Genomic DNA, 26,372 nt, shown 5'->3' with positions numbered 1-26,372 from the left:
GTTGAAATGAACTGAGCAACGCTTCCAACAGCAGATGAGCTTGTGTAATAGTGAGGAGGCGTTTACCTTTAGCTCTGCTGGTGTGAATTCTGGCGCGCACCCAGATCTGCTGCTCTGCCTTCTCGGGTGTCAGGTCCTGGACACGCACCAGCGCCCTGTCTGCCTCAATCCAGGAGAGAGAAAGAAAGTCTCAGAGAGAAGATATCAAAGACGACAGGCCTCCCCCCCCTTGTACACAGACCCCCACAAAGACATTCACTCGGATTACAAAGCCACTGGGAGGAGGGCTAATAAATATGAAACATAACAGGCCCCGTCTGAAAGGTGACCATCATGTGAATTCTTCTGCATTTTGACAAATACAGCGTCACCCTGCCTCCTCTGACTCATATTGTGACTTTATTGTGAGGCGGCAAAGATGGGTGGCCCCGTTCAACCCCAGTAAAGGTGCTCAGGGCGTTTGGCTGATCCGGAATCCACCCACATGAAAGCTTTGTCTATCTCTGCCTGAGAGGAATGCTGCTGCGAGACGACTTTGTTCTGAAGCAGCAGAGCTTAAAAACTTGCAGCCGGACAGTTGGGAGTAATGTCATCCCAATTTCTCATCCGAGATTCATCTCGTAGTGTTAATCTAGACTATTACGTGTGACGGCGAGGGAAGGAACATAGGGGAGAGCTAAAGGGGTCATCAAGGAGATCCGGACAGCATTAGACTATCTATTAAGCTAAATGGCATTCCTAATTATCATTCTACAGCTAATTTTGCTATAGGAAACCGGTCTATATTCATCCTGTGGGAGCAAGATAACCTCATATATCTCCACTTAAAAACTGAAAAGAACACTTACCTAGTTTCTGCTGGGATTGGACCATAGGACAGATCCCATAGCGATCCTTGGCAAAGTCCTGGAACAAGAAGAGAAGAAGAAGGGGTGGCAATGAAACTTAAAGGAACAGTTCATTAAAAAGATAAACAATTAATTGTTTTATCATTTATTCACCCTCATGTCATTTAAAACATTACTTTCTTTCTGTGTAAATATCCAAGCCTCAAGAAGGATGTAAACCACCACAAAAGCATCATAAAAGAAGCCCATTTGAGTGATACATAGCAAGTCAAAGAAACCTAAATTAGTTCACCCATTAAAAATTCAGTAACTTATCACTGATAATAATCCATTCCAGTAAGATGTTAATTTGAGAACCTTGTGAAAGGATCATGGATCATCAATGAGCTCAATGTAAGAACTGAATTAGTTCAATTCATAAACAAATCGTCAGACTGGTTTTGTGAACTGCATCGACCAATTCATTGATAAACTAAAGAATGACTGACAATGACAGACATTGCAAGGATTATATCAAGATATTCAGTGAATGATCACAACAATTTGTCCCAGGAACTTTTTTTTGTCCCCAGACCTGTTGCTGTCTGAATTTCCATCGTGGACCAAAGTACGGTGAAGATTAGGCAAATAGTCTGATGACGTAGGACTGCGTGTGACTGCTCCTCCCAGTCCAAGAGGGGCTACTAATGTCAGTCTTTTTTTTTTTTTGCCTACGTTTTCTGTTCCCTCTGGATTTCCATTTTCTGGAAAGTTCCTGCATTGGCAACAGGCTTTTACTTACTCAGAAAAGATCCAGACCCTATTCATTGTAATTCACCAAGTAAAAAAATAAAAAAATAATTCTTTTTCCAAAATAGATTCATAATGTATTTGAAACACTAGGTAAATACATTAAATAATTTACTTTTTTTTGGTGAACTATTTCTTTAACGCTTGATTTGGCTAAAAAAAAGACAGGAAATGTGTATTTGGCAGTGAACAGTAAATGAACAATACTTACATCCTCATCAGCTTCCTGCTGCTCAGCAGCCTGAATCAAACAGAAAAACTGATTTCAATAAAACTTCAACAGTAGAGGGAATAACATACCCTTAGTAAGATCTAATATGAAGATTAAAAACATGCTGATTATTCTGGAGAAAAGCAAGTATTGCAAGTTCACTTTAAAATCCAACCAAACTGCAATGATACAAATTCAAAAACTTACTCACGTCTGCAAGTACATCCGAGTGCAAACATGGAAGATAATATGACTTTTCTAGGTTTTTTAATTTAACTTTTCTAAATTATTCAAATCATTGCGTAAATTTAAGTAAGAATGATTTTACACATTTGCTCCTCTCATGTTTCCTGTATCTGAATCAATCATTTGACAAAATGTTTTACAAATGTCCAGCAGGCAATAAAATAAAAAAAACAACAAATCTTCACAGCTCCTTTATTTAGCAAACAAAATAAGCTAGATGCTCATTTTGGCCATTTAAAATATTGGGTAAATATTTTCTGGATGCACAAATTCCAAAGAACTTGAATTGCAAAACAAAGGAAACTCCTCCTTATGGCAGTGGTGGGCCATGAGCCCCGTAGTGGGCAGGGTTTGCTTCTCCTGGCGCACACTCACCAGCTTGGCCTGCTTCTCTGCCTTCTTTGCAGCTTTCTCTGCTTCCTTCTGCTGTTTCTTCAGGCCTTTCTTCGACTGGGCCTGCTGCTCCTCCTCTGCGGCTCTAAAACAGGAAGACACCAGTCACACCACACAACAAAAAGTTCTGTCAAACTTCCATCTACCTTTTTTAAACTTCCTTCCGGGAAATTTTTCTAAAAGATGGGGAAAAGCATTCCAACCTCGGCTTACACACATAGGCACAGCATCCCGTTTGCTTTTACGTTGCTGCATCTTTCATCTATTGTTTCAACATTTCCAAAAAACAACAGAAGCTAAATTAGACTTTATCAGTAATGTTTGCTCGTTTGTGCTCCTGTGTTCTAGGCAGTCTAGTTCTAGCAGTAGAGGAGGAGTTATCTCTGTCTACAGAAGCACATATGAAATATCATTCAGGCAATATGGTTCTCCCATACTGTAGCGAGCGACAGACTGATTTAACAGTTAAGAACGGAAACTAGTGCATGAAAGTGACAGTAATAATGGTCAATAATGAAATGTGTTATTTTATTTCACTTCTAATAATGTGAACCAACACATTAAAGATGCTGTATTATTCAATTACATGACACTGGCCACTCTGCTCTAGATAAGAACTGGCAATTAAAAAACTCATAAACACCAGATTATTTCCTCTATATAATCATATGACAGGAACCAAGCTTATATATATATATATATATATATATATATATATATATATATATATATATATATATATATATATATATATATATATATATATATATATATATACACACAAACACACACACACATATATATGGGTCAAAGACGAAAAAGTGTTTAACCATAATAGAAAAGTGTAATACTGCTTTGAACTGTTGTAGTTCCTAGGTTTTGCCCATTTGTCAGTAAGAATTTTGTACTAATTTAAAACACAATCAAATTTAGTATGGTCCATTATTCATTTAGTTATTTTAATATGTACACGTCAGAATAAGCATGTTGTTTGAATTTTTGCATAAATATTGTGTTACACTGAATGACAATGTAACATTATTTCAACCAAATTTTGACATTTTATTCTCCAAAAACTTATTTAAAACCTTAAAAGTAGACATTTTACTTACATTTAATGTGCTTTCTATTGACACAAAATCACTTTTGTACATTCTTCTTGATGCGGACATCTTAACGTCTTTGACCCATATATATATATATATATATATATATATATATATATATATATATATATAAGCACTAGTTTACATACTGTTTGTCTCGCAATGGAAAAAATAAGATAAATTCCTCTGAAATGACTCTCCTTTTTGGCATTAACACCTGAGTCCTTGCCACGTCAGACAGCAGATGTTATCACGTGACTCTTCAAATTGTGGTTTATATATTACACCATAGACATTACAGCCTAGTTCACATAACACTGCTTTAGGCACAGCATAGCATTATTATGTAAATAATCAATTATTCAACTGCTAATAATTCAAATGAAAAGATCAATGTATTTGCAGTTTACAATGTCAATTCCATTTCTGTGATCAAAACAAATCTTACTTTCACTTTTTGTTTAAAATTTTAATCTCACCTTTTTTTTTTTTTTTTACACTACTCTCTCTTATGTGATCCAAACCTACTGATTGATTCACTTTCATTAGTTTACAGGAGATTTTCCACCTTGATTGTTGGATATGCTGTTCTTTTGAGAATGTTTTCAACATTCATAATGCTAATAATTGTTTCTTTAGTAGCAAATTAACATTAACAGACATTTCTTTGAAAATTAAAAACGGGTAACTACCTGCATCTAGTACATCATATACACTGCTTGCAAATGTCAAATGTTTTATTTTATAACGTAAAATTCCTCCACACTAACTCGGTTTATTGACTGTATGGCATTTTAAACGGCCCCACGATAGAAAGTCAGTAAACTGATTCCCAACTAAGAAAATATTATACACACCTAAAAGTTAAAACTGCTGCAAAAGGTTGTCTACCACGTCTGATCTAAACCTGTTCAACTCCAAATGTTAGTTTATAAAGACACTGTTCATCTGTCATAGTTAAAGGTCTCTAAGCTACTGATGCAATCACCTGCAACTCTATTAGACACAGCTAGCACCAAGGTAAGCTAATCAAAGCCCTGACCACAAATATTACACTTCAGCAGAAAACAACGAGATTGTATTCTCACCCTTGTACATTTTCTTTAGTCATAGTTCAGCTCTAAAGGGATGTAGTGAAACAAAAGTACTAGATATTCAAGATTTTAGATGTGTTGGTGTGCAATGACAGCCACCCGGAACAGGGGACATGTGGAGAAGAGATGGAAGTGTTTTGATGTTGCACATTCACGACTTCGTCGCCAGTCCGTGTACGACAAGTCTCCACGTCTAAAGGTTCCTAGTGACCGCTTGTTCCGCACACGCTCGCAGTGCAGTTCGTCTTTCAGCTGCTTAGTTTGTCTAAATAAAATGATATGAAATAATTATGTATTAACAGTGCAATACTACTGTCATTACATAAGAATAATAATAATACAAAATCAGTTAAATCATTACAATATAAATGTTGTGATTATGTTTTGTCGATATGGTTTATTGGTTAATTACGGGCTGCTAAGTTGCTTCTGTAAACTGATGATTATTAATTTCTGAGAAACATATACTGAAGCACATAATATACACAGTATATATTACATGGATACTGTATATATTATTTATGTTTCTCGGTATGATTGCTTAATATAACCAGGGTCAGTGGATAATTAAAGAGAACATCCAATAAATAAATAACATCCAAACCCCTTTTCTCTTGAGTTTCAGACCATCATTTCTGTTTGCTCTATTCAGTTGTGTTGTAGGGGAATAGAAAAAGTCTTCCAGGATTTAATGATCACATGAGGTCCTCTTGATGAAGGAAACTGCCTTCCTGATTCTTCAGCCGAAACAATATAAACGTAAAAAAAAAAAAAAATGGCAAGAATAGGAAATAGAGTCTGAAATAAAGCTCCCTTTACAGCTTCACACATTTAAATAACAGGTTGATTATATTTCTTACCATATTTCAGAGGAGGCTGCTTTAAAAAGTAGCCTAACTAATTCTTATTTTTTATTAGTTTCTAAATATTATACTTTCTGTGCATGTTCTTTTGTTCTCACATAATTTTTTTCTTTAAGTCATTAATTATTAAAGGGCATGAATTATCAAAGGGCTTTGATTTGAGTGTTTGGATGAACTTCACATCTGTTTTTGACCTGTGGTGTGCTTGGCTACGGTCTGTCGGAGTTGTGGAGTTTGATAAAATAGGGTTCTCCTGGCAGCAGATTACCAGAAGCTCCTTGTGGCTGGTCTCTTTTCAAATGGCAGTTTAGAGATGGGAGAGATGGTCCAGCTGAGCTCAATGGAGTGTTAATGGTGTGGCGTGGCTTCTGAGAACAACTCTGCATGCGAACGACAGAACCATTCCAGAACATTTCCAAATGAACAAAATGAAGCACTGAAACCTTAAAGTCTGATGCAGGGTACTTCACACCTCACTGGACTCTTTAGAATGGTAATTTTAACCCTCACAGTGCTATACAAAGTGGTGTATAGTTTCTTCAATGCTGCTAACTTGCTTAGACCACGATGTGATGACTGAAATCTTTGCATTGCAAACATATGTCAAATATGCATGCGTGTATTAACTGTAATTCTGTAAAATTCTTATATATGTTATTTTTATTATTTACATTTAGATTTAGTCATTTAGCAGATGCTTTTATGCAAAGTGACTTACAAATGAGGACAATAAAAGCAGTCAAAACTAACTGACAATATATAAGTGCGAAGTATAAAATATAAAAGTTTAAAAGGTATATGATTCCTTCTTATTTGTAATAATTGTTCAATTGATTTTAATTTGTGCTGATTTAAATTTTAATGAAACTTTTTATATTTGTTATATAATAAATCACTTTATTGGATTTATGAGAATTGTTAGTGAAAATAATGTATCTAATAAAACTAAAACTTCAAAGACATCAAGAAGAGGACATATACTATATTATGTATTCTGCAGATTTTATCACGTCACACTTTACATCTTCAAACTAGCCTTTTATCTTGTTTTGCTTGTTATCTGATACAACAACAGAAGTCCCGAAGGAAGGCCAGTTCTGCCCCTGTGTAGTTTGATGGGTGTCTTGTATCAGCAGTTGCTTAAAATGCTAAAGAACACAGATGTTCTTAAAATTACAGACCCTCTCCTCAGCCATTCTGTTCAGCGGGAGATCAGGTGGAGCTTTTGTTTTGGTAATTTGACAGACCTCCATTCCACTTCAGCTCTACCCTACCCCCACTGAGAGATTGGGGTTGAGGGGCGTGTATATGTATGTATGTATGCATGTGTGTGTGTGGTTGGGAGGGGGGTCTGCTCACTTGAGCGAAGTAACGACGACACTGTCACACCTCATTAAAATCTGTGATATTTAGGTTTTATTATCAAACAGGAGTCAAAATGCAACAATTGACATGATTAAACAACCCCTAAAAAATAAAAAATACAGTGTGGGCTACCATTTTAATAAATATCAAAAAGCTTATGGGGAAATAGGAACAGTTAAGTGCACACACACACACACACACACACAATGCCAAACAATGAACTATGTACAAATAATTTACACTACACATTCTGAATCAGCCAAAAGACTATGCAACAGTTTGCTAAAATTTCCTGAGAATAACTGCAAGTATACAGACTTTGCAATAAAAGTACCTCAAAAAACAAAGTACTATCATTAAAAAAAGAAAAGAAAGATGGTGTAGCAGTTGCAGTTGAATAAAAAAGAAAAAAAAAATAAGTGTTACAAAATAACAATTATCAACACAACAACATTACAATATAAACAAAGTGTAGTCAAGTCCTTTTTAAAATAAAATACAAATAAAATGAAAGCTTAGTCATCCAGGTAGGAAAGTTTTATGTACAAGTGTCCATTAACTGGACAGGACAGTGGATGACTCTGACTCAGTAGATACTGATGATATAGGACCTCTTTTCTTGGTCAACATCTTGTGACTTGATTTACTGCTGATGCTCAGAGCGCTACGCGCAGATTTACTGAATCTGACTCCCAGGAAAGCATAAAGGATGGGGTTTAGACAGCAGTGGAAATACGCAAGCGCCTCAGTAAAGAAGATCCATTTCTCCAGACCCTGCTCCAGGAAACAGCTGTGAGAAATGACATTCAACATCACCAGAGTGTCCACTAGGATGCCGACACAGTAAGGCAACCAGCAGATGAAGAAGCAGAGGATGAGGATGACAGTTGTCTTCAGAGCCTTCTTCTTCAGGGTCTGACCTTTGGAGTTCTTGGACAGTTTTGAGATGATGATGCAGTAACAGGTCAGAATGATCAGACCAGGCAGCAAAAAGCCGACGAAGATGTGCTGGAAGCGGAACCCAGCCTTCCACGCCGTGTTCCCTTGGAGCGGGTAGGTATGCTCGCAGATAGTATTCATGCTCGTATTGTGGACTTTAGCGAACACCAGATCGGGGACGGTGAGTAGGGTCGCCGGGAGCCAAACTCCAAGGTAGATCACCTTTTCTGCAAGCACAATCCTAAACTTCTGGCTGTTTGTGGCACGGACAACTGCCAGATACCTATCCAGGCTGATGAAGGCCAGAATCAGCACGCTGCTGTACAAATTCAGAGTGTAGATCATATTGACAGCGACGCACAGAAATCCCCCAAAATGCCATCCGCTGACCGCATCCACAGCCCAAAAGGGTAAAGTGAGAACAAACAGGAGATCGGCGATGGAGAGGTGCAACCTGTACTTGTCTGTCATGTTCTTCGACTTCTTTTGGAAGCCCATCACAAGCACGACAAGTCCATTGCCAATGATTCCCAGGACAAATATAATCCCGTATACAATAGGAAGGAAGATCTTTTGGAAGTCATTGCTGACTGATAGGTCACAAAATTCGTCAGAGTAATAGTCTCCAGACCCGGAGTCTGAGCTGTTGTCTAAAATGATGTGCTGCAGAAAAGATCAGCATATTGATTACTTTCCCACAAAGAATATGTAAAAAAAAATCAAACATTTAAAATTGTAAATATATTTAAAAACATTAAAACCGATGTTTTTAAAAACTAACAAACATTTTAGAAAAAAAAAAAAAAAAACTAAATGGTACTGTGACACCCAAAAATGCGGTCTACAAGGTATGAGAAAAACAATAAGTAATTAATTAAATATCAGACTACAGAGCATTTAACATTTGTCTTAAATCAACTTACATCGTAAAATTCCATGTCCTTAAAGTAGATGAAAGCAGAACCTGCGCAAAAAAGTCTCCACACACTTCAGTCAACGGATCTCCCGCAGCAGTATTTAAATAGTTTGACACGCCCCTTTTTATTCATTAGAGGGGGACCATGACGTGGGCGGAGCTCAGCAGGGCAGCGCTCTCGTGGGCAGTATTATGAATGCACGCTGCCTCTAATGGTTATTGACATAACCTTTATATTTGTATCTTTCACTCGTGCCTGTTTCAAAAATCGTTTGTACAGAGACTTTTTGCTGCTATCAATGGCACTGTTTTTATTACAAATTCAGATCGATAGATAGATAGATAGATAGATAGATAGATAGATAGATAGATAGATAGATAGATAGATAGATAGATAGATAGATAGATAGATAGATAGATAGATAGATAGATAGATAGATAGATAGATAGATAGATAGATTTTTGTTGTTGAAAACATATTTTATATTATAATTTTAACTTAATAGTTGATGTCATTTTTATTTATTTGCTAAGCAGCTGTATAACAAAGGTGATAATAAGCAGACAGCAGGTCATTAATTCTCCGAAGGACAATACAAGTCACTCTGTTTTGTGTTGGCGTCCTGGTCACCCTGATCATTTATTATGTGTGAAAGAGCCCCTGCCCCACACCACCAACCCCAAAAAACTGTGGTCATCCAAGATGTTGAGTTTGTTTCTTAATCAGAACTGATTTGTAGGAATGTAGTAATATCACTTGCTTAGCAATGGATCCTCTGCAGTGAATGGGTGCCGTCAGAATGAGAGTCCAAACAGCTGATAAAAACATTACAATATACACAAGTGCTGCACACAACTCCATCAATCAATGTCTTGTGAAGTGAAAAGACTGACTGTAGACTGTAGTCAAAGCCATCATTAAGGGATTTTAAATTCAAACTTTTTCCTCCAGTGAAAAAGTCCATCCTCTGGTGTCCGGTCACATAAAAATCCACTGACACATTTATTTAGAACTGTTTTGGACTACAATGTAATGCTAAATTGCTCCAATTTGTTTCTGATGAGGAAACAAACTAATCTACAGCTTACATGTTAATTTTTGGGTAAATTCCTTTAAAGAGCATCTGACTGTACATTATCTCTCAAATATTTAATTAGATAAGCTGAAGTGAACTTTCCCACCCCCTAAAATGTCCTCCCAGATATCCCAGCAGTTTTGTTTATGATCTCATTGTGTTTCTTGGGTGAAGAACAGCATGAAGGCTGTTACTTTTGGTGGCTTAGGGCTTTTTTGTGATTAACTAGATGGCAGGTCTCCCAGGCTGGGCCTCCTCTGGTCCTCTTTGCAATTTGTTTCGTGTAGAACTCTGATTGTTGAAGGAACTGTGAGTGATGACAGAAGAAGGTCAAGCAGCCACTTCCATCAAATGCCTAGACTAACATTCCATGACAGATCCAAACTCTCTGTTACTCTACTAAATCTCATCCATGACAGAATCGAATTTCTTTGAAACATGAGACATTCATTTAAGTGATTTATTCATTCATTTTTGAGCAACATCTTTGCCATCTAGTCAACTTATACTGTAGGTTTCTTATAGAGTTTGTTGTGATGTCTATCTTCTCATTAGGCCAATCCCTAAATGGTGCTCTTAGTTAGAGCCCTGTGGACTGCACAGATGGAATTCCTCCATCCATTGTGTTACTGTGGAGCATCAACAGCATGGGCCTCTGGTGAGTAATGGATACGGAATGAAAGTGACTCTGGAAAAATATAAGTAGATGTAAAAGTGTTCACTGACAGATGAAGACATGACATAATTTTTATGCACTTTTTTTTAAGGATCATGTAACTGTGTCCAATAACAATAAACACTTGATCCTATATACCTTAGAGTTCAGACACTTAAAAGTCTAGAGCTTAATTTGTCCTGATGATATAAATCACTCAGCAAATAAATGCCTTTCTACAGTATATCTTTAGATTATGTTTCTATATTATTTCTTTATATTATTTCATAATAGATCAGAAAGGCAAAGCTTATGGTTGTAACTGGACACTGCATAATGCTTATTAACTGGAAAATTATTGAAATTATATTACATTAAATATTTAAGCTTCTCCGTTATTTCTAGGTCAATGATCTAATAAATCTCTAATATTAAATGTTATAATTTTCAATTAAAAAATCGTAATGTAGAGAAATGCTAACTGTACTCATTTTCACACGTGGATTCAGACTCAAACTCCACAGACGAAAGTTAAAACAAGTTTTGACAGGTCGTTTCAGGCTGAATTATTAACTTGGCAATGCCTCCATGTTTTATTTTCTTTCAATCATATGAGTTATGGTCAGGTCAGGGGGATGTGTTTCGCTAACCAGGGCTAGAATCCCCCCTGTGAAATATGAGATACCCTGCCTAAAAGAGCACTAAACACAATCTGTCTGTATATGCTGTAAGCACCCTGAATACAAAGGATCCGTGCGCTGCTTAGAATTCAAATAAAAAGTGTGAAGAGTGGCAGGGGAGTTAAGAAGCAGGGAACGAGCCTGGAAATAATGTTAAAGAATGCAGCAGAGATAAAGAACGTAATGTGTAAAGCCTCCAGAGAGTAAACAATGCTTGTTTTGCAGCCACAACTCATTCTAGGCCTTCAGCAAGCTTGCAAAGGATCACGTTCATAATAATATGAGGGTTTAAGGATCTGCTCTGCTTCATAAGATAGTGTTTTAGTTTTTTTGGAAACAAAATATGCAATACATAATTCATCATAAAATTCAGAGACAGGGTTTTTTTCTGCTTTGACATTAAAAAACTTTTTTAATTTTTTTTTTACATTATAAGGTCAAATGTAGTCTTTGTAATAGTAAATATCACACGATCACAGTACAAAAATATTCATTTGCATGACAGAAAGCTCAGATAAAGATCCTCTTTAAAAATAATTTTAATTATGCAAAATAGAATCTTAACATTTCTAAAAGATCAAGTGAGGGTTAATATATCTGCTCTGTGTTGGCAAATAATTTAGATCAAAATAGATGAAGGGCTTTTTGTGAGCTGAAAAACATACTTATGATTCTGCTTCGGGATATTTATGAACTGTACATGCAGATAATGTTGGAGGGCTGTTGCTTAGTTAACTCCAGCATCTTTGTGGTTGTTTTTTGCTTATTTTTCACCCACCTCCCCTCAACAAGAGCGAGTGAAACATAACCAGGGCAATGACATGATAAGATTTGCCCATTCATGTTCCAGCTCGGAATATTTTTCATCTTTCATGACTAAATGATAGTGTTACTCGCATATCATAAAGCATATTTCTCAGTTTAGGCGTGTGTCAGGGAAAAAATCCAGTTCTTATGCATTCGTGACATTGATGTTCAGCAGATTTAGATACACAACCACAGTTTTAAGCCTATAGCATATCACAGAAACATTTAGGAAACTCATTAATGGACTGTTTAAAGAACGTCTTATGATTGAGCAATGGAAATTTTTAAGGACAAAGGTTTGCCTTATCTACGAAAGGCACCTTTTTATGCTTCCTACTTGGGTGTGGGGCAGACTTATTGACTTTCTGAAAGCTCTTCCTCTTATGGCATTAGGTCATGGCTTTGAGCTTTGAAATTAGAGGAGAGGGCCATTTATTCACAGGAGAATTTGTTGGACAGGCCTGAGATGTGCCTTCATAGAGTTTGGATTTCAAACACTATACTATTCAGATTCATGTGGTTTGTAATCAGAAATGTTGACTTTCATTTTGGCGGTTTGCTGCACGCTGTTCTCACGTGAGCAAAACTGAAAACACGTAAAACAGGCAGTCACATGTTGTACCATGTGTTACGTGTGAGTGCCCGATCTGTGGTGTTGACTTACAACAGGAAGCACTACGGTTTGCATATAAGAAAAAAAATAAATAAAATAAATTCACTGACACATTTTCTGTGCCCACGCGTCCTGACACGACTTCACTTTCGAAAACGAAGGGGTAATGAAAAAGGAAAAAATATGTTGGGTAAAATGAAATTTCAAATGGTGTAACTTCCCCTGGGTTGTTGCTTGACATTTACATTCTTTATTGGCTCATAGCCCGAAATAAACCACAACAGCGTCTCAAACAAGCCTTTATTGGAGGAGATGAAGTCTGAAGGGAAGGGTGTTTGCTGTTTCTCCATGATAAGTTGCTACCTTCCTTCACTAACGACTAAACTGTGGTTTAATGTGCAATACTGAAGCTGAGTAAAGTGACCAATGGAGGACTAGAGTTAGTATGTCACATCGGATTACAAAAGATCAAAAGCCTTTTTCCTAGGATGGGCCTGATAGTTAAATGTAGTGCTATTGCATTTATTAAGCTGTTATGCTGGGTTAATATCCTTTAAATGGTTACATTTTCAAGAAATGTTTTGGTAATAGATCTCTTAGGTGCAGCTTCCCTCTGTCTGTTATTCTATCAGAAAGAAATGATCTAAAAATACTCCCCATAACAAAGAAAATCAATTGTAACCTACATTTTCGACCGACTTGCCAGCTGTTTTTGTTACAGAGTCTACCTGAGTCTGACTTTCCCATAGAGCCATTTGTGTGCATCCAGCAGGAAAGCACTATGATTATCTTTGACAGAAGGGTTGAGGGCCAGCCACTCCTTTTGCCCCCTTTCAAGTGCCCCCTGCTCTTAATCTGCCCATATGGCCAGAGTAGCTTAAGTAGAGGAGAAATGGCACATCAAACACATGGCCTGTTCAATTCTGCTTCACTTGACTCGGATAAGAGAGATGGTGCACCAGATGACAGCTCGTAATTGCTCAGGACTAGGTGAACGGAAGAGTCATAGGAATGCTAATGAGCTTTCAGTGCACCCACAATGCAATTCAGAGTTGTTCATTATTTATTAGGTGACTGATGTGTGATTAGTCTCTGTCAAGTTAGATTTGAGGTAAAGACAGTCAAGATACAGAAAATACTCAACATCTGTGCTGATACTTCTAAACAAGCAAACAAACAAAAACATTACATCAGATATTGTATATTGTAATTTCTATAGGAAGACAGGAGGAAGTGTAAAGTTGCCACACATCCACTTAAGGTCACTTAAGGTACTAGGACTTCTATAAAAAAAATTATCGCCTAGAAACTTTTACTAAAATAATAAATATTAAACATTCTGACTAGTTGAAACTGCATTTTTAAATATATTTTTTTATAGCGTTGTGAGCCAAAAACGGCCTAAAATACTAAATATTAATAATATATATAATTCATATCCCAAATATTTTTATGATGTTAGTTTTGATGCTAAATATTCTTAGTATTCTCAATACATATTAAAAAATATATTTTAATGGAGGTAAAAGAATACATTTTGAGTCAAAATATACTTAATAAAATACAAATATGAAATATACTGCATATTGTACCATTAAAAAATGATACTTAAAAATAATACTTTTGTTGTAATGTTAGTTTTATAGTCGGCAAAGAGTCTTAAAACACTAAATATTCTCAATACAGTTTAAATATTACTATATTTTTAATTTTGAGACAAAATAGTCGTACACTGCTAAATAAACTACTAAAAATTCAAAATTGTTTTTAATATTTTTAGAAGAAAAAAAATATCAAACACAGAATAACTTCTGCAGATACAGTGGACATTTTTATGTAGAAAGAGAATGAATGGGCACATTGGAGGCCAGACGCAAACTCACCAACACGAAGCATCAAGAACATTAGTGCTGCATCAGAGCCCTGACATGCAGATATTTCTTAAACACCAGACTGAAACAAAGAACTCATAACCAGCACAGTCACACAATGGAACACTTTGTCTTCTCCAAGATCTGGTTTCTTGAAGCCTGAAAGAGGAAACCAGAGCAATGGCCTGCAGCAAGCTGAAAACAAATGGTTCTTTTTTCTGAGCCTCATGTCTGGAGGTGAAAGAGAGAGAAAGATGAAAAAACAAGCACCTGTTAACATGACTTGTTTTTGTTCCTCAATTTCACAGGCTGTAAGCTATAATAATGGGCCACACAGTGAAAGTCTTGGCATAATCATAAGCTTTTCAACTGTCTGAACTTCACATTGTGATGCCTGACATGCTGTATGATGCCAAGTATTCACAGATACAGTATATTGCACAGTTTTATTTACGTTTCATTGGGATGCACACACACTTTTTTTTTTTTTTTTTTTTTACTTGTTGAGTTTTATATGCAATGTACACTGATATGTATATTTCTCAGTATTTCACACACAGTTCGTTAAACATTTGTCATGTCGACATATAACACTGTCTTGTTATTTGTATGTTTAAGATATATCACAGTCTGAAACTGAAAGATTCCCATGATGCTTTCCCTTTCCCCCTGGCTAAAGTTTCTGCCTCCTGGCTTTTTCAATGGACAGACTGGGAATATAACTCCCAGCTTTGTATGTAATGTCTCCTTTGCCTATTTTGTATTACATTTCACGCCACAATTTTGCTTCTTTTTTTTTCTGTCATGGCTTGTTAATTCTGAGATGTCTTCACTGATAAACCCATTTGTTGACAGGTTCCAGACAGTGAAACTGAGAGGATTGCTGACAAGTAGCCAAAATATAATCCTGGTGTAAGCATTGTGTGTTTACTGCACATTAAACAGTGTCAATTAAGACTCAAACCCCTGGAAGACAGCCATAACAAAAAGTGGGGGGCCTTAAAAACATTAATCAGCATTAATTATACATCTGAACTGTTTCCAGTAAGCACACAAGTTAGATTACAAGTTAGCCAGGTGGTCTGTTGTCACACTCAGTTGAAATCTCGAATATATATTGTCCACGTTTTGTTTAAAATACCATGTGGGTTGCGTGATACGAAAATGCAACCCACTGATGAAAATCCCCTAGTACATACTGTAGTTCTTGCTTTGAGTGAGCACGTTTAAACTAGACAGATATTGGGTGCTGAATATTTCTCAAAATGCCACATTCTTCTGTTCTGACTCACTCGCAGCAATGTGTTTTGAATCGTGCTTGAATTGCATACAACTGTAAGCCCCTATTGTTCAGGCAAAGTCACTTCACGAGACCCAGATGATTTGACAAGGGAAATCTTGTTCAGACTTCTTACTTAGTGCCCAGGAAAGTGCTCTTTCACTCTCACTTCAAATCAAATCAATGTCTGATCAATCATGGGCCCTGAGCCTTCGGGGTGGCAGTGGGGATCAATCTGCCATTTTTCAGGATGTCCACTGACTGCTTATATGTAGGGCTACGGCTGAGGCCTGTCTAATTGAATTAGCAGGGCCACGTCCCCGGGGTGGTTTCCATCTGGTTTTATATGTGTCTGACAAGAAGAAGTGACTTGAAGATACATCAACAGATGCCGCTAGTCCAGAAGGGAACTAAACTCTATAGAGGATGCAGAATGAGATACTATTTAGCTTAATTTCCTTGGCACGGTTTTGTTATGCGTTTCAAATAAATATACAAGCGTTAGAAAATGGGTATATATAAAAAAAAAACCACTGCAGAAATTACACGTCTTATTGCACATTCTGACTGTTGTTTCCTAACAGATGTTCTGTTATCGAGAATGGAAAAGCATTTCTTGCGCTAACATTTTTTTGGCGTTCACGGCTGATGTTAATTGAATCAATGTTATCAGTGATGACAACACCTGTGCTCTCGTTTCATTACTCATACTGAATCACCTATTCTTGTCCTCAGAGTCAGACACCAGAAATTATTGCTCAACCAGCTTCTGAGTGCTTTGTCTTTGCCCTCAGACACCCATATCCTATTTCCTTGCTTTTCCTTTGCGGAAGATGGATTAGTGTTCCTAAGGCCAAATCACTCATTTCACATTTAACAGGGAAGCCTAAAATACTGAACCATAAAATCATTCAAAAAAGGTGTGTGTTTCAAATCACACTTTTAATGCAGCATTGTGCAGTTTAGGTTCACCTTGTCAGCCATTAGGCTGCTACTTAATATTGCTTATTCTTAAGGTTTGTGCTCAAAGTGGCATTCATTTAAAGACACAGTTTACCCATGTGATGGTTTCTATTTATGTATTTATTTTAGTAGGGGATTGAAATAAATGTATTATTGTATCAACTAAAATACTTAAACTCTATAGAAAAAGAGCAGAATGCAAAATGTATAGCATGACAATAATAAGCATAAACCTAGAAACCTGAAACAACAGAATTCTTCAATTTGAGTATTCTCTCTCTCTCTCTCTCTCTCTCTCTCTCTCTCTCTCTGTGTGTGTGTGTCATGTAAATCAGACTTCTCACCTTATAGGCGATTTCATTTACTCAATTTTCAAACTCAATAGCTCTCAAATGTAACCCATTGTAGAATCACTGCTGTCTATTTATGAATGAGTGGAATATTCATGTCAGACAATGCGGAGTAATAAATAGCAGTGAACGTTCAGACTAGGGGTGTCCTGGGATTTTAATAAAGTGCTCACTAGCTATATTCTCTACAGCAGGGATGCTATAAAGACGAGGTCCAGCATTTTTTTCTCCTTTATACCAAGGGGCCAGATTACAAATCCGAGTTCACACACCTTTTACCACGTCCTACTCAATTTCCTTTTTATTGAAGGAAATTAAAGGATAATTAATGCAATTTGTTTTAAAAGATTTTATTAACTATAAAACCTGTGCAGTTAAGCTAACTGAGAAGGGAAACTTTGTTGTCAGTTGACAGCAATATCGCCCCAACAAATAGACATCTCAATTTCATTGCCTGTAAATTTGCAACAAACAAAATGGTTTGGTCAAAACGACATAAGAGGACAGTTAAAAAGAGCTTAATAAAAATAATGCATTATCTTACTTTCGAATCACTGATTCACATTTACAATAGGTAGCAAAAATAGCAGACGGGCTTATTGAAAAAGCGAATTTGTTCTCTTCCAACAAGTTTCACTTTCGGAACTGCAGAAATCCCCAGTTTCCCCGGTAACCGCAGAACAAAGCAGCGCACCTGACTTTGAAGCGTGCATCGCTCAAGTTTATTCATTGAAAGCATAGCATATTTGTTGTATCTTGTTGTATAATAATTGTTGATCTATATTAATAAATATAAATAACACTTATACATAATACATGTAGAGAGCAATGAATAACATCTCAAACATTTGAGTCAATTTATAAATCCCACCTCTTACCCACAGTAACCTTTAAACTATGAAACCGTTCCTGACTTCTTTATTCAATGATATGATGACAAGAACACTCTGGAAAGCAGGTGTTCCAAAATCACCTGCATTAAGAAGTGTCTGAGCATAAATGCCTGAGCACCTTTCCAGCAGAGCTGTTTAACCAAGGCCATTTAGTTTGAAATAACACACAGTAAAAATGTTAAGCCGTCTGCTGATGTCTGCGGGGTAATCAGCTTTCCCTTTCACTGCCTACCAAACTTCTGCCATTCAACATGTTGCTTCAAAAACAGTGTGGCTAAACTCTGTGTGAACCTGGCCTGTCTTCTGCTGATGGCTGCTGGTTCCCATGTTGAAACTTCCCCAACACTACAGCCTGTTTATGCATGATAAAACTGCCTGTCTGAAATTAAATCAACAGCCGAGGACATTGATGAGTCACTGTCACACTATACATCTGATAATTTTCCTGTTTTTGCGCACAGATTGCGTGAGAGCATCTGTTAAAAACAAGAAGTTGTGACCTGTTTCCCTTTCTCAACGCACAGTGAGGTCACCGCTGTCGGAAAAAAAGATCTTGTTTTGGTGTGTTTTTGCACTGCGGTCTGTCATGCGGACAGGGTTCTGCACGTTCAACTTCGTGTCACCTGTAAGAAGAGAGTTTATTCAGGCTTATTCGTCATCAAAAAAAGCCACTTTAAAGCATGACCTCATGATCTATGACATTTTAACCAATCAATGAAAAGGAAAACTAAAGTGGCTGCAGAGACCCATCAAGTGCTATACTGATTGTGTAAACCTCCTGTTTATTCCTAAAGAGACATGAATAAATATTTAACACTGCTCTTATGGCAGTCAACCTTTTTTTTTTTTTTTTTTTTTTTGAGGTGGCATAAATGAGTGGCTGGCTCACTTAATGAAAACCCTAAATGAAATAATAACTTTTTTTCCACAATTAAAAGATAATGTACAATATACAAATAATACATATATATTTTTTAGATTGCATGCAAAATCCACTCATCTCAAAAATCTAAAGAGACACGCTTGTCTTCCTGAGATCAGTCAGAGAGGCAGATGGCTTCTTGTCTTGTATTGATGGGGGTAGGAGGACAGGAGATGTGAAGTGTGGCCTGCAAAGAGTGAACAGCTCCAGCTCGGGCTTGAAGGAGCCACACACAAAGGCAAGTGACCGAGATTAGTGACATGACATGGCTATTCTAAAAAAAACACAGAAGCGGAGCACGGAGATTGTTCTTTGTTGCTGTGGAAAATGGCAGAGTGATAGATCTGGAGCAGAACTGCATTCAGCTCAGGATTTCAAGGCTTCCCACCAGGCTTCTTTCCACTATTATTTGCTCAATGGGTGGAAAGTCAATGGCCACTCTGAAACGCTTAGAAAGTAGTTATTTTTTTCTTTCTTTTCAACAAAATGGTCCATGAACGGCATTTAACCTTCAGAAAAATAAATATTTTATGATCTGTTTTTTTTTTATTATTTTTTTTTATGCATTTTGTGCCTGATTTATTTTATAGGAAATTTTCACTCTTTTAGAACAATGTACTTGTTTGTATGTGTTTTTTCCCCTGTGATCCAGTTTCTGCCCGTCTTTATAAGCAATGTCCTTTCAGTTCAGTTCAGTTTCGTCAGGTCTACCATTGGCAATGTGTGTCTTCCTCCTGGTCTCCATATTGGATCGACCTTGTGTTTGGTTAATAAAGACTATTTTGATTATGCTCAGATCCGTGTTCCTTCCGACAGTGCATGACACACTCCTTTTACCCGTAATTAGTTTTTTTTTTTTTTTTTTTTACATTTTCCAGCAAGAAACATGACATAAACAATACAAATATATATATATATATATATATATATATATATATATATATATATATATATATATATATATATATATATATATATATATATATATATATATATATATATATATTTATGTTTATTTTTATTTATGCACACATACATAACACACTCTTTTCTTCAGATTACAAACATGCATACAGTATATATATATATGTATGTTTTTACACTTAAAAAAATGGTGTCGAAATTTTACAAACAAATATAGAAACGACAAGTAGAACATTGAACAAAACATGAAATGTTATTGTTTTATTTACAAGTACAATTTTTTTATTATTATTATTATTATTATTGTGTAGGTATTCATGTTAAAGAATAATGCTCCAGAATGGGTAACATGGCTGCGAATTTGACCTACTAGCAGTGGGGGCTAAGCCGAATTGTTGATTTATAGTTATTGCTAAATATATATTTTATACAAATAAAACAAAACTATTAGTTTCTCTTATTTTATCATATACTCTGATTTTATATTATTATTATTTATTTTTTCTTACAATAATTTGGGTTGAATGGTTGAACTGTTGAGCTTGACAGATGCAGTCAAGACTGGTTGACAAATTTATGACCTTGTTTTATTTTAACTGTTAGTTAGGATACAATTGAGACATATTCAACAATTAAAATCAATTAGAATATACTCTAATGAAGAAAAACAAAACAAAACAACAACTTATGTTTATGTTGAAGATTAGAGGTCAGACATTGGTTCAGTGTTTGCAGTCTGATACTAAAACTGGTATATTTAATCTGATGTATGGTAAACAGATTTTCCTGTTTAAGATGTCTTCATGACTCTCATGTTCTCTGATCAACCATCTTCAGCAAGCACAGCAAATACAAGAACTAAGATTATGTCACATGCTGTTCCGGCAAACTCATTATCATGGAGAAAGATAAGGCAACACAGTTTTCCACATCTATGTTCTCGAATGTCAGCAGTTTTTAACATAGCATGGTTGAGAAGTTAATTATGTAACATCTTGCTCCTGTTTGTATTCTAATTGTTATAGCTGTGTTTCGAGGGCAGGGTCACATGTTCATTACAGCACTTCGGGGCAGAACAGGGTTCAGAAGTCATGCCACTTTAGTCATAAATCTCCCTATCTGCCTAGTCCTGTCAGTATCAATTCAACTCAATGGCTAACAAAGACAGAGCAGAGGGTCACTGAATTCTCCCAAAATAAACACATCACATAAACACATATGCACAGATAGAAAACAAAATGTGCACTGCCATCTGTGAAAGAAAGCTGATCATGATGTTCATTTTCATCCTTATGTTGGTTGAATTCATATTGATGGAAGCATATTAGGTGCTTGTTGAACCAGTACTTTTTTTATTTCTTTCAAAAACTTATTCCAGATATGAAAATCATAGGTCATACAAAAATAACTCTCATGTTCTGTTAAGACTGTCTTCATAAATACTCACATCTCAGAAACCCCAATGATGTTTCAGTAAATACAACAATAGTTATTTTAAATCATTTCATAGAAATGCTCCAAACAGAAAAAAAAAAGAATATGGAAATCAATTGCATTTATTATTTTACATACAGAATAACATTTTTGTGGAAAAAGTTATAATAATGTTGTACTTAATGATTCCTAATATAATATTGTAAATAGATTATTATAAAAGGTTGTGAATATTTAAATGTTTAGTATGCTTTTTAAGTTATTGCAATGACCTTAGGGTCTCAGATACCCCAAACAGAGAACAAGGGTTAAGTAGTAACCTCATCTGACAGTGACCCTGTCAAGATTTCTATTCAATTTAAACCAATATATTAAACAGTCACCAGGTGGCACTCCATACACCTTAATTCAAGATCCTCAATCTTTCTTTTATTCTTTAGATTGTAGTTAAATCAAAGCATATGTCAAGCGACTTTCAGATTCACATTTAATCTGTGATCAGTCTAGTTGAGTGATATTAGAGATGGCATATAGCCATGCTTTAATCAAAGTTTGATGAATCACAGTGTTTCATGTCAAGACTACTCTCTTTTTCCTTCCTTTAAGCGGTTGTATGCTCTCTCCGCTGGGTGTTCAGATGCTCAGGGCGTCTAAAATTTCATATGCAGCTTTCTTATACTGCAAGCACTGCAAGAATGTACACATGTAAAGCTTTACTTTTAGACACACTGATAATAAGCAGATAAACTGTAAGTGTTTGCTATTGACTTAAAACTGAAAGTGCAGATCAAAAGCAACTTTTGGTCTAAATATGTTACTCCAAGACTTTAGTTAGAGATGGCTGGGTCTTGGTTGAGAATTAACCTCTTGTGTAGGACCACTCTCATCTTCCTCTCTCCCACGCCCACTTCTCCTCCACACAAGGCTAAACACACTTTCCCCCAGTTTCTTTCTGAAGAATAATTGGGCCTCCTTCTTGTTTGTTGTTGCTCTCCAGATCATAAATCAGTAAGAGGGACGGTGGAGGTTCTGCTGGGCGGCTCCACTCCTGCCCTACAGCCATGATGGGGAGCTGCTCTCTAGTGACAGCAGTATTCCCATGTGTGCGTGGATATGGGTCCCAGAGTAAAGGCTGCCACAGGAAACAAAAGATGGCTTGTATTATTGTACCCGAGTGCCCAGTGGGCTAATTAGGCAGAAAAAAGGCACCAAAAGCCTGCAAATCAATCATGCTGATGCTGCCTCTAAATAATGAATGAAAAATAATGAATTTTTAAAAACATTTTTGTTTTCTGTTATTACTCCGGAGTGTGGTGGAACAACACGCCTTTGTTAGTGGGCATGTCGAAACCAAAAGTGAGCTTTGATATGGTGATCTTTTAGGAAGTTTTAGGGGGTTTTAAGTTACTACAAGTGAGTTTCACATACAGACAGAGATGAGATCAAGTTTGATTTGGTCTGTTGATTAAAACCACTTCCTGTTGCAAGGTAGAACAATGAGTACTTTGGCAGTGTTCTTTTTTTCAGTTTCCTTTTTTTTTCAGATTAGCACATTCTTCATGGTATAACTTTTGAACAGTTGTTATCTGGAATAATCTAGAGCACTTCCTATTAATGCTGTTTTGTGGTGTTTTTTTTAAATGTATTTGTTTGTTTATTTACTTCAGAGACACGGTTGTTGTACATTATGCAATAGGCAGCCATGTACTATGCAGTTAGTAAAATTTGTGTAAAAACAATGTAGCTATTAAAACGGAACTGCATTGAATCAATATCAGCGTACTATGCTCATTTTAAGTTCGGTGACAGAAGTGAGAGCCTTTGAGGGCAAAAGGACAAGCATTGTTTTCCTTTGATGTAGGTGCCATCTAGTGGAGAGGGTGATATTCTGGAGACTCAGTGAATTAGCTTTTGAACTGTCTAAATTAATTGGCTTACTAAAATTAGTCAAACATTACAGTGCCATATGATTGCCAGGTGAATCGTTTCCTCATGTTACACTATTTTGGAAATTACTGTCAGTCTGCTAGATATGTAATAGAGTTATTAACATTAGACTTAGACAGGTACTCCCTGTTACTTTCTGTTGGCACTGAAGGTTTAGGAAGGTTCAAAGGTGATCAAAGGTGCATTTTCATTCATTAGCTTGGGTTAAACTAATTTGACTTTGTTGGATCAGCAGCTATGCTAATGATGTCTGTATTTTGTTTCTATGTTTCGCTAACTAGGATTTACACCAAGCTCCAGTCTGGATCCAGAAAACCCGAGAAGAGATGATGCTGACCCTCAGAGGACCCCAGATGATGCTAACCCTGAATCAACAAACAGAACTAACAATTATTGCCAAATGTGTGACTGAATCATATAATAACTTAATTAATAATATTGATAGTTCATCGTCTAGCTGACTACGTCTTGTATTATTATTTTTATTTTTATTTTTTCTAAAATCCTGTCAAATGTGCACAAACTACTAGCTACTACTAAATATTGTAGAAACATAATTTTCTGTAAAGTTGCTTTGTAACGATTTGTTTTGTAAAAAGCGCTATACAAATAAACTTGAATTGAATTGAATTGAATTGAAGGTTGAAAGATTTTCAGTCTTGATTCCTATGGAGCCCCCGAAGTGGGGTAAGAAGTGTACCTCTGTTGTCAACAGTGTATCAATATGACGCACAGCTCACAATCAAGAACTCAAAGCAAACAGCTTGACAACACGGTCACCAACTTCAACTAGTAGTGAAATATGTGATAAGATCCCCCTTTTTTGTCACTTTTGGGGCACCGTAAATTCTCCATCAGTTTAATGGAGAGCATAAATACCATCTTATTTGGAAGACTGAGCGTCTTGTCAGTGAGTCCTGCCTCTTTGTTGGTTAGTTTAATTGTGACGGATGAGCTTCATTTGCGTAAATCAGGAAAAACAAACATTAAGGCTTTCAGAGAGTAATTTATACTGTTGTCTAAATGTTCTCGAGTGCTCTTAATTCGGAAGTACAATTAGAGCTCAGTGTTAAAGAGGTGAACAAACATGAAACAGGGTAACATCTTAACGCCACTGAGTGCAGATGAAACAATTAGCTGCGCTGCATGAGATGTTGTGCTTGGCTGCAGGTGTGTAGCAGTCCTCAGAAGTCATAAGCCAGTGATGGTACGCTCGGTAATTTAGGAATACAAATTGAACAAGCTGATGTTGCAAAGAAACATAAGGAAAGGTGAAGGAGCATGGCAGGAAACAGATGTAACAAACTGAGAGCAATAAAGAAACCTCTCAAAATGGAAATGACTTGCACTAGTCATCTCAGGCAAGCTGCAGTTTAAAAGCCACCTGTTTCTGCTCGTCTCAAATGGCACAATTTATCAGGCAGGATTGGGGAAAAATGAATGTACCGGAGGTAATTTTACACCGTATTAGATTTTAAACAAAAGCATGGGAAATTATCCGCAGAGACTGTGAAACCATTTTACCCGCAGTTATGAAAATTAAACATTGTGGGGAGCAGGCTTTTCAGAGGATTGTTGAAACATTACCCACTGATATTATGCAGTTTGTCTTTATATTTTTTGAGTTATTTTTATTTCACCTTATCTTGAACACCCCCTGTTTAAATGCCCATAATTGAGACAAAGCTTTCTAATTTGGAGTCGGATCCCTTGAGATGCCTTACAGGAATCTAATGACACCTCGCCGCCGTAATTATTAACATGTGTGTTTACAGAGAGGAACAATTAGCATTTGGATTAAACCATTGATCTCAACTGGTCCAGGTGGTTTGTCGGGTAATGGATTTAATCAAAGGGAATAGAAGATTGTTCCCCTGCTGCCAGCATGTTCAACGGCCAGTACCCTTTGTGGTTTATTTAGTCAAAGCCTACAAAGCACTTCATTATTACAGCACTCTTTATATCAGTACTGAGATGACAACCATTTCTTCACTGTGAAAATCAAATAGCTCTTTGTTTGTGTTTGCAAACAGCTATAAAGCTGCTAAATGCAGAATAAAATGATGAAGATGCAGGCACACATGTGGAACATTAATCTGAGTGAGATGGAAAATGCACTGACAGGTATGTCGACCCGCACTACTCTTCTAATAAACAAACCACTCTGTTTCCCAGGCAATGTGCCTTGCTGCTTCCACTTCTGTAAAACGCTTTAACTTTCTCATCTTTGGCCCTAGATGAGTGGGGGGTTAATTTTTATATACTAGCATAAAAAAAAATTGCACTCTGGTTAAATATTCCCTTGGCCTTAGTTGAATTGCGAATCTTTTAATAGTGGTGAGGATTGGAGCGGGCAGGTCTGGGGACTGGAAGGTCCCAAGATGCTGGGGCCAAATTGACAGGCCCGTTTATGTTGGCTCGGTCTTCATTTACAGCGGGATGATCCTTGCCAACCCTGGTGGCAGCCAATTTGCTCTAGGACAGATGAATGTGGAGAGGTGTATGGAGGCCGTGTTTTCCCACAATCCCTCTGGTGTGTGCCGGGCAGATCTGAGACCTCTGTCACAGAGCTGACATCTTATTTACCTCATTGTTTGAAGAAATGCTGAGTCAACTGTTTCAACATTTGGAAATTTTCAAATAAGTGGTCATTACCTCTTGACCCACTTAGAACCCCAAGAGGTCAGTACAGTTTATCTAAATGATGTAGAATAATTTTGTACTTGCATGTGCATGATAATAATAGTAGAAAACCTGAAACTTATTTCCTTGCCGATCTTGATATGTACAAATGTAATGACCAGACACTGCCATGGAGATGTCATTCATTGATTGTCCTCTGTTTTTGTTAAAACACACACATAAAAAAACAAAACAACACTTTTAAGTGTTTCCTTACTTTAATAAGCCTCTTTCCTATGTCAGTTAAGAGAGGTGTAAACACTGCCCAGGGTGAAACTGACCAATTCTATAACTGCATGCAAGAAATCAGTGCTTTCTCTCCGCTCCCTATGCAAAGTCTCTTTGTGGTTGTGTCGGCAGCCTACTGAGCAAAACAATCTGTTTTATGTACATGACTAGTTCTTGACACAATATGGATGATAGTCTGTGAGAAAATACACTTACTAAGCATAGACATACTGTAATTTTAATATACAGACTGCATCATTTACTATGAATGATCATAA

At 36.6% G+C, this 26,372-nt stretch overlaps 2 protein-coding genes across 2 annotated transcripts in view; both read right to left on the bottom strand.

The window, feature by feature from the left end:
* The window catches only part of LOC113053578 (aspartate--tRNA ligase, cytoplasmic-like), a 30,504-nt gene extending 25,665 nt beyond the window's left edge, over positions 1-4,839 (bottom strand). Inside the window, exons 1-5 of the mRNA XM_026218710.1 lie at positions 4,682-4,839; positions 2,470-2,572; positions 1,849-1,878; positions 849-906; positions 67-159 (exon numbers count right to left, since the gene is read on the bottom strand). Of these exons, the coding sequence (XP_026074495.1) occupies positions 67-159; positions 849-906; positions 1,849-1,878; positions 2,470-2,572; positions 4,682-4,704 (307 nt within the window). The 5' untranslated portion in view covers positions 4,705-4,839. The remainder of the gene's footprint in view (positions 1-66; positions 160-848; positions 907-1,848; positions 1,879-2,469; positions 2,573-4,681) is intronic.
* Positions 4,840-6,943: 2,104 nt separating this feature from the next.
* On the bottom strand, positions 6,944-8,869 carry LOC113053577 (C-X-C chemokine receptor type 4-B). The gene is made up of 2 exons (XM_026218709.1): positions 8,778-8,869; positions 6,944-8,517 (listed from the first exon to the last, which is right to left on the bottom strand). Exons 1-2 carry the CDS (start codon positions 8,790-8,792, stop codon positions 7,471-7,473), a joined length of 1,062 nt encoding a protein of 353 aa, XP_026074494.1. The 5' UTR covers positions 8,793-8,869; the 3' UTR covers positions 6,944-7,470.
* Positions 8,870-26,372: the final 17,503 nt, after the last annotated feature.

This window comes from Carassius auratus, chromosome 34, assembly GCF_003368295.1.
Source record: "Carassius auratus strain Wakin chromosome 34, ASM336829v1, whole genome shotgun sequence".
NCBI classification, from domain to species: Eukaryota; Metazoa; Chordata; class Actinopteri; order Cypriniformes; family Cyprinidae; genus Carassius; species Carassius auratus.
Note: the sequence above shows the minus strand (reverse complement) of the source record. Positions and strands in the feature narration are given on the sequence as shown.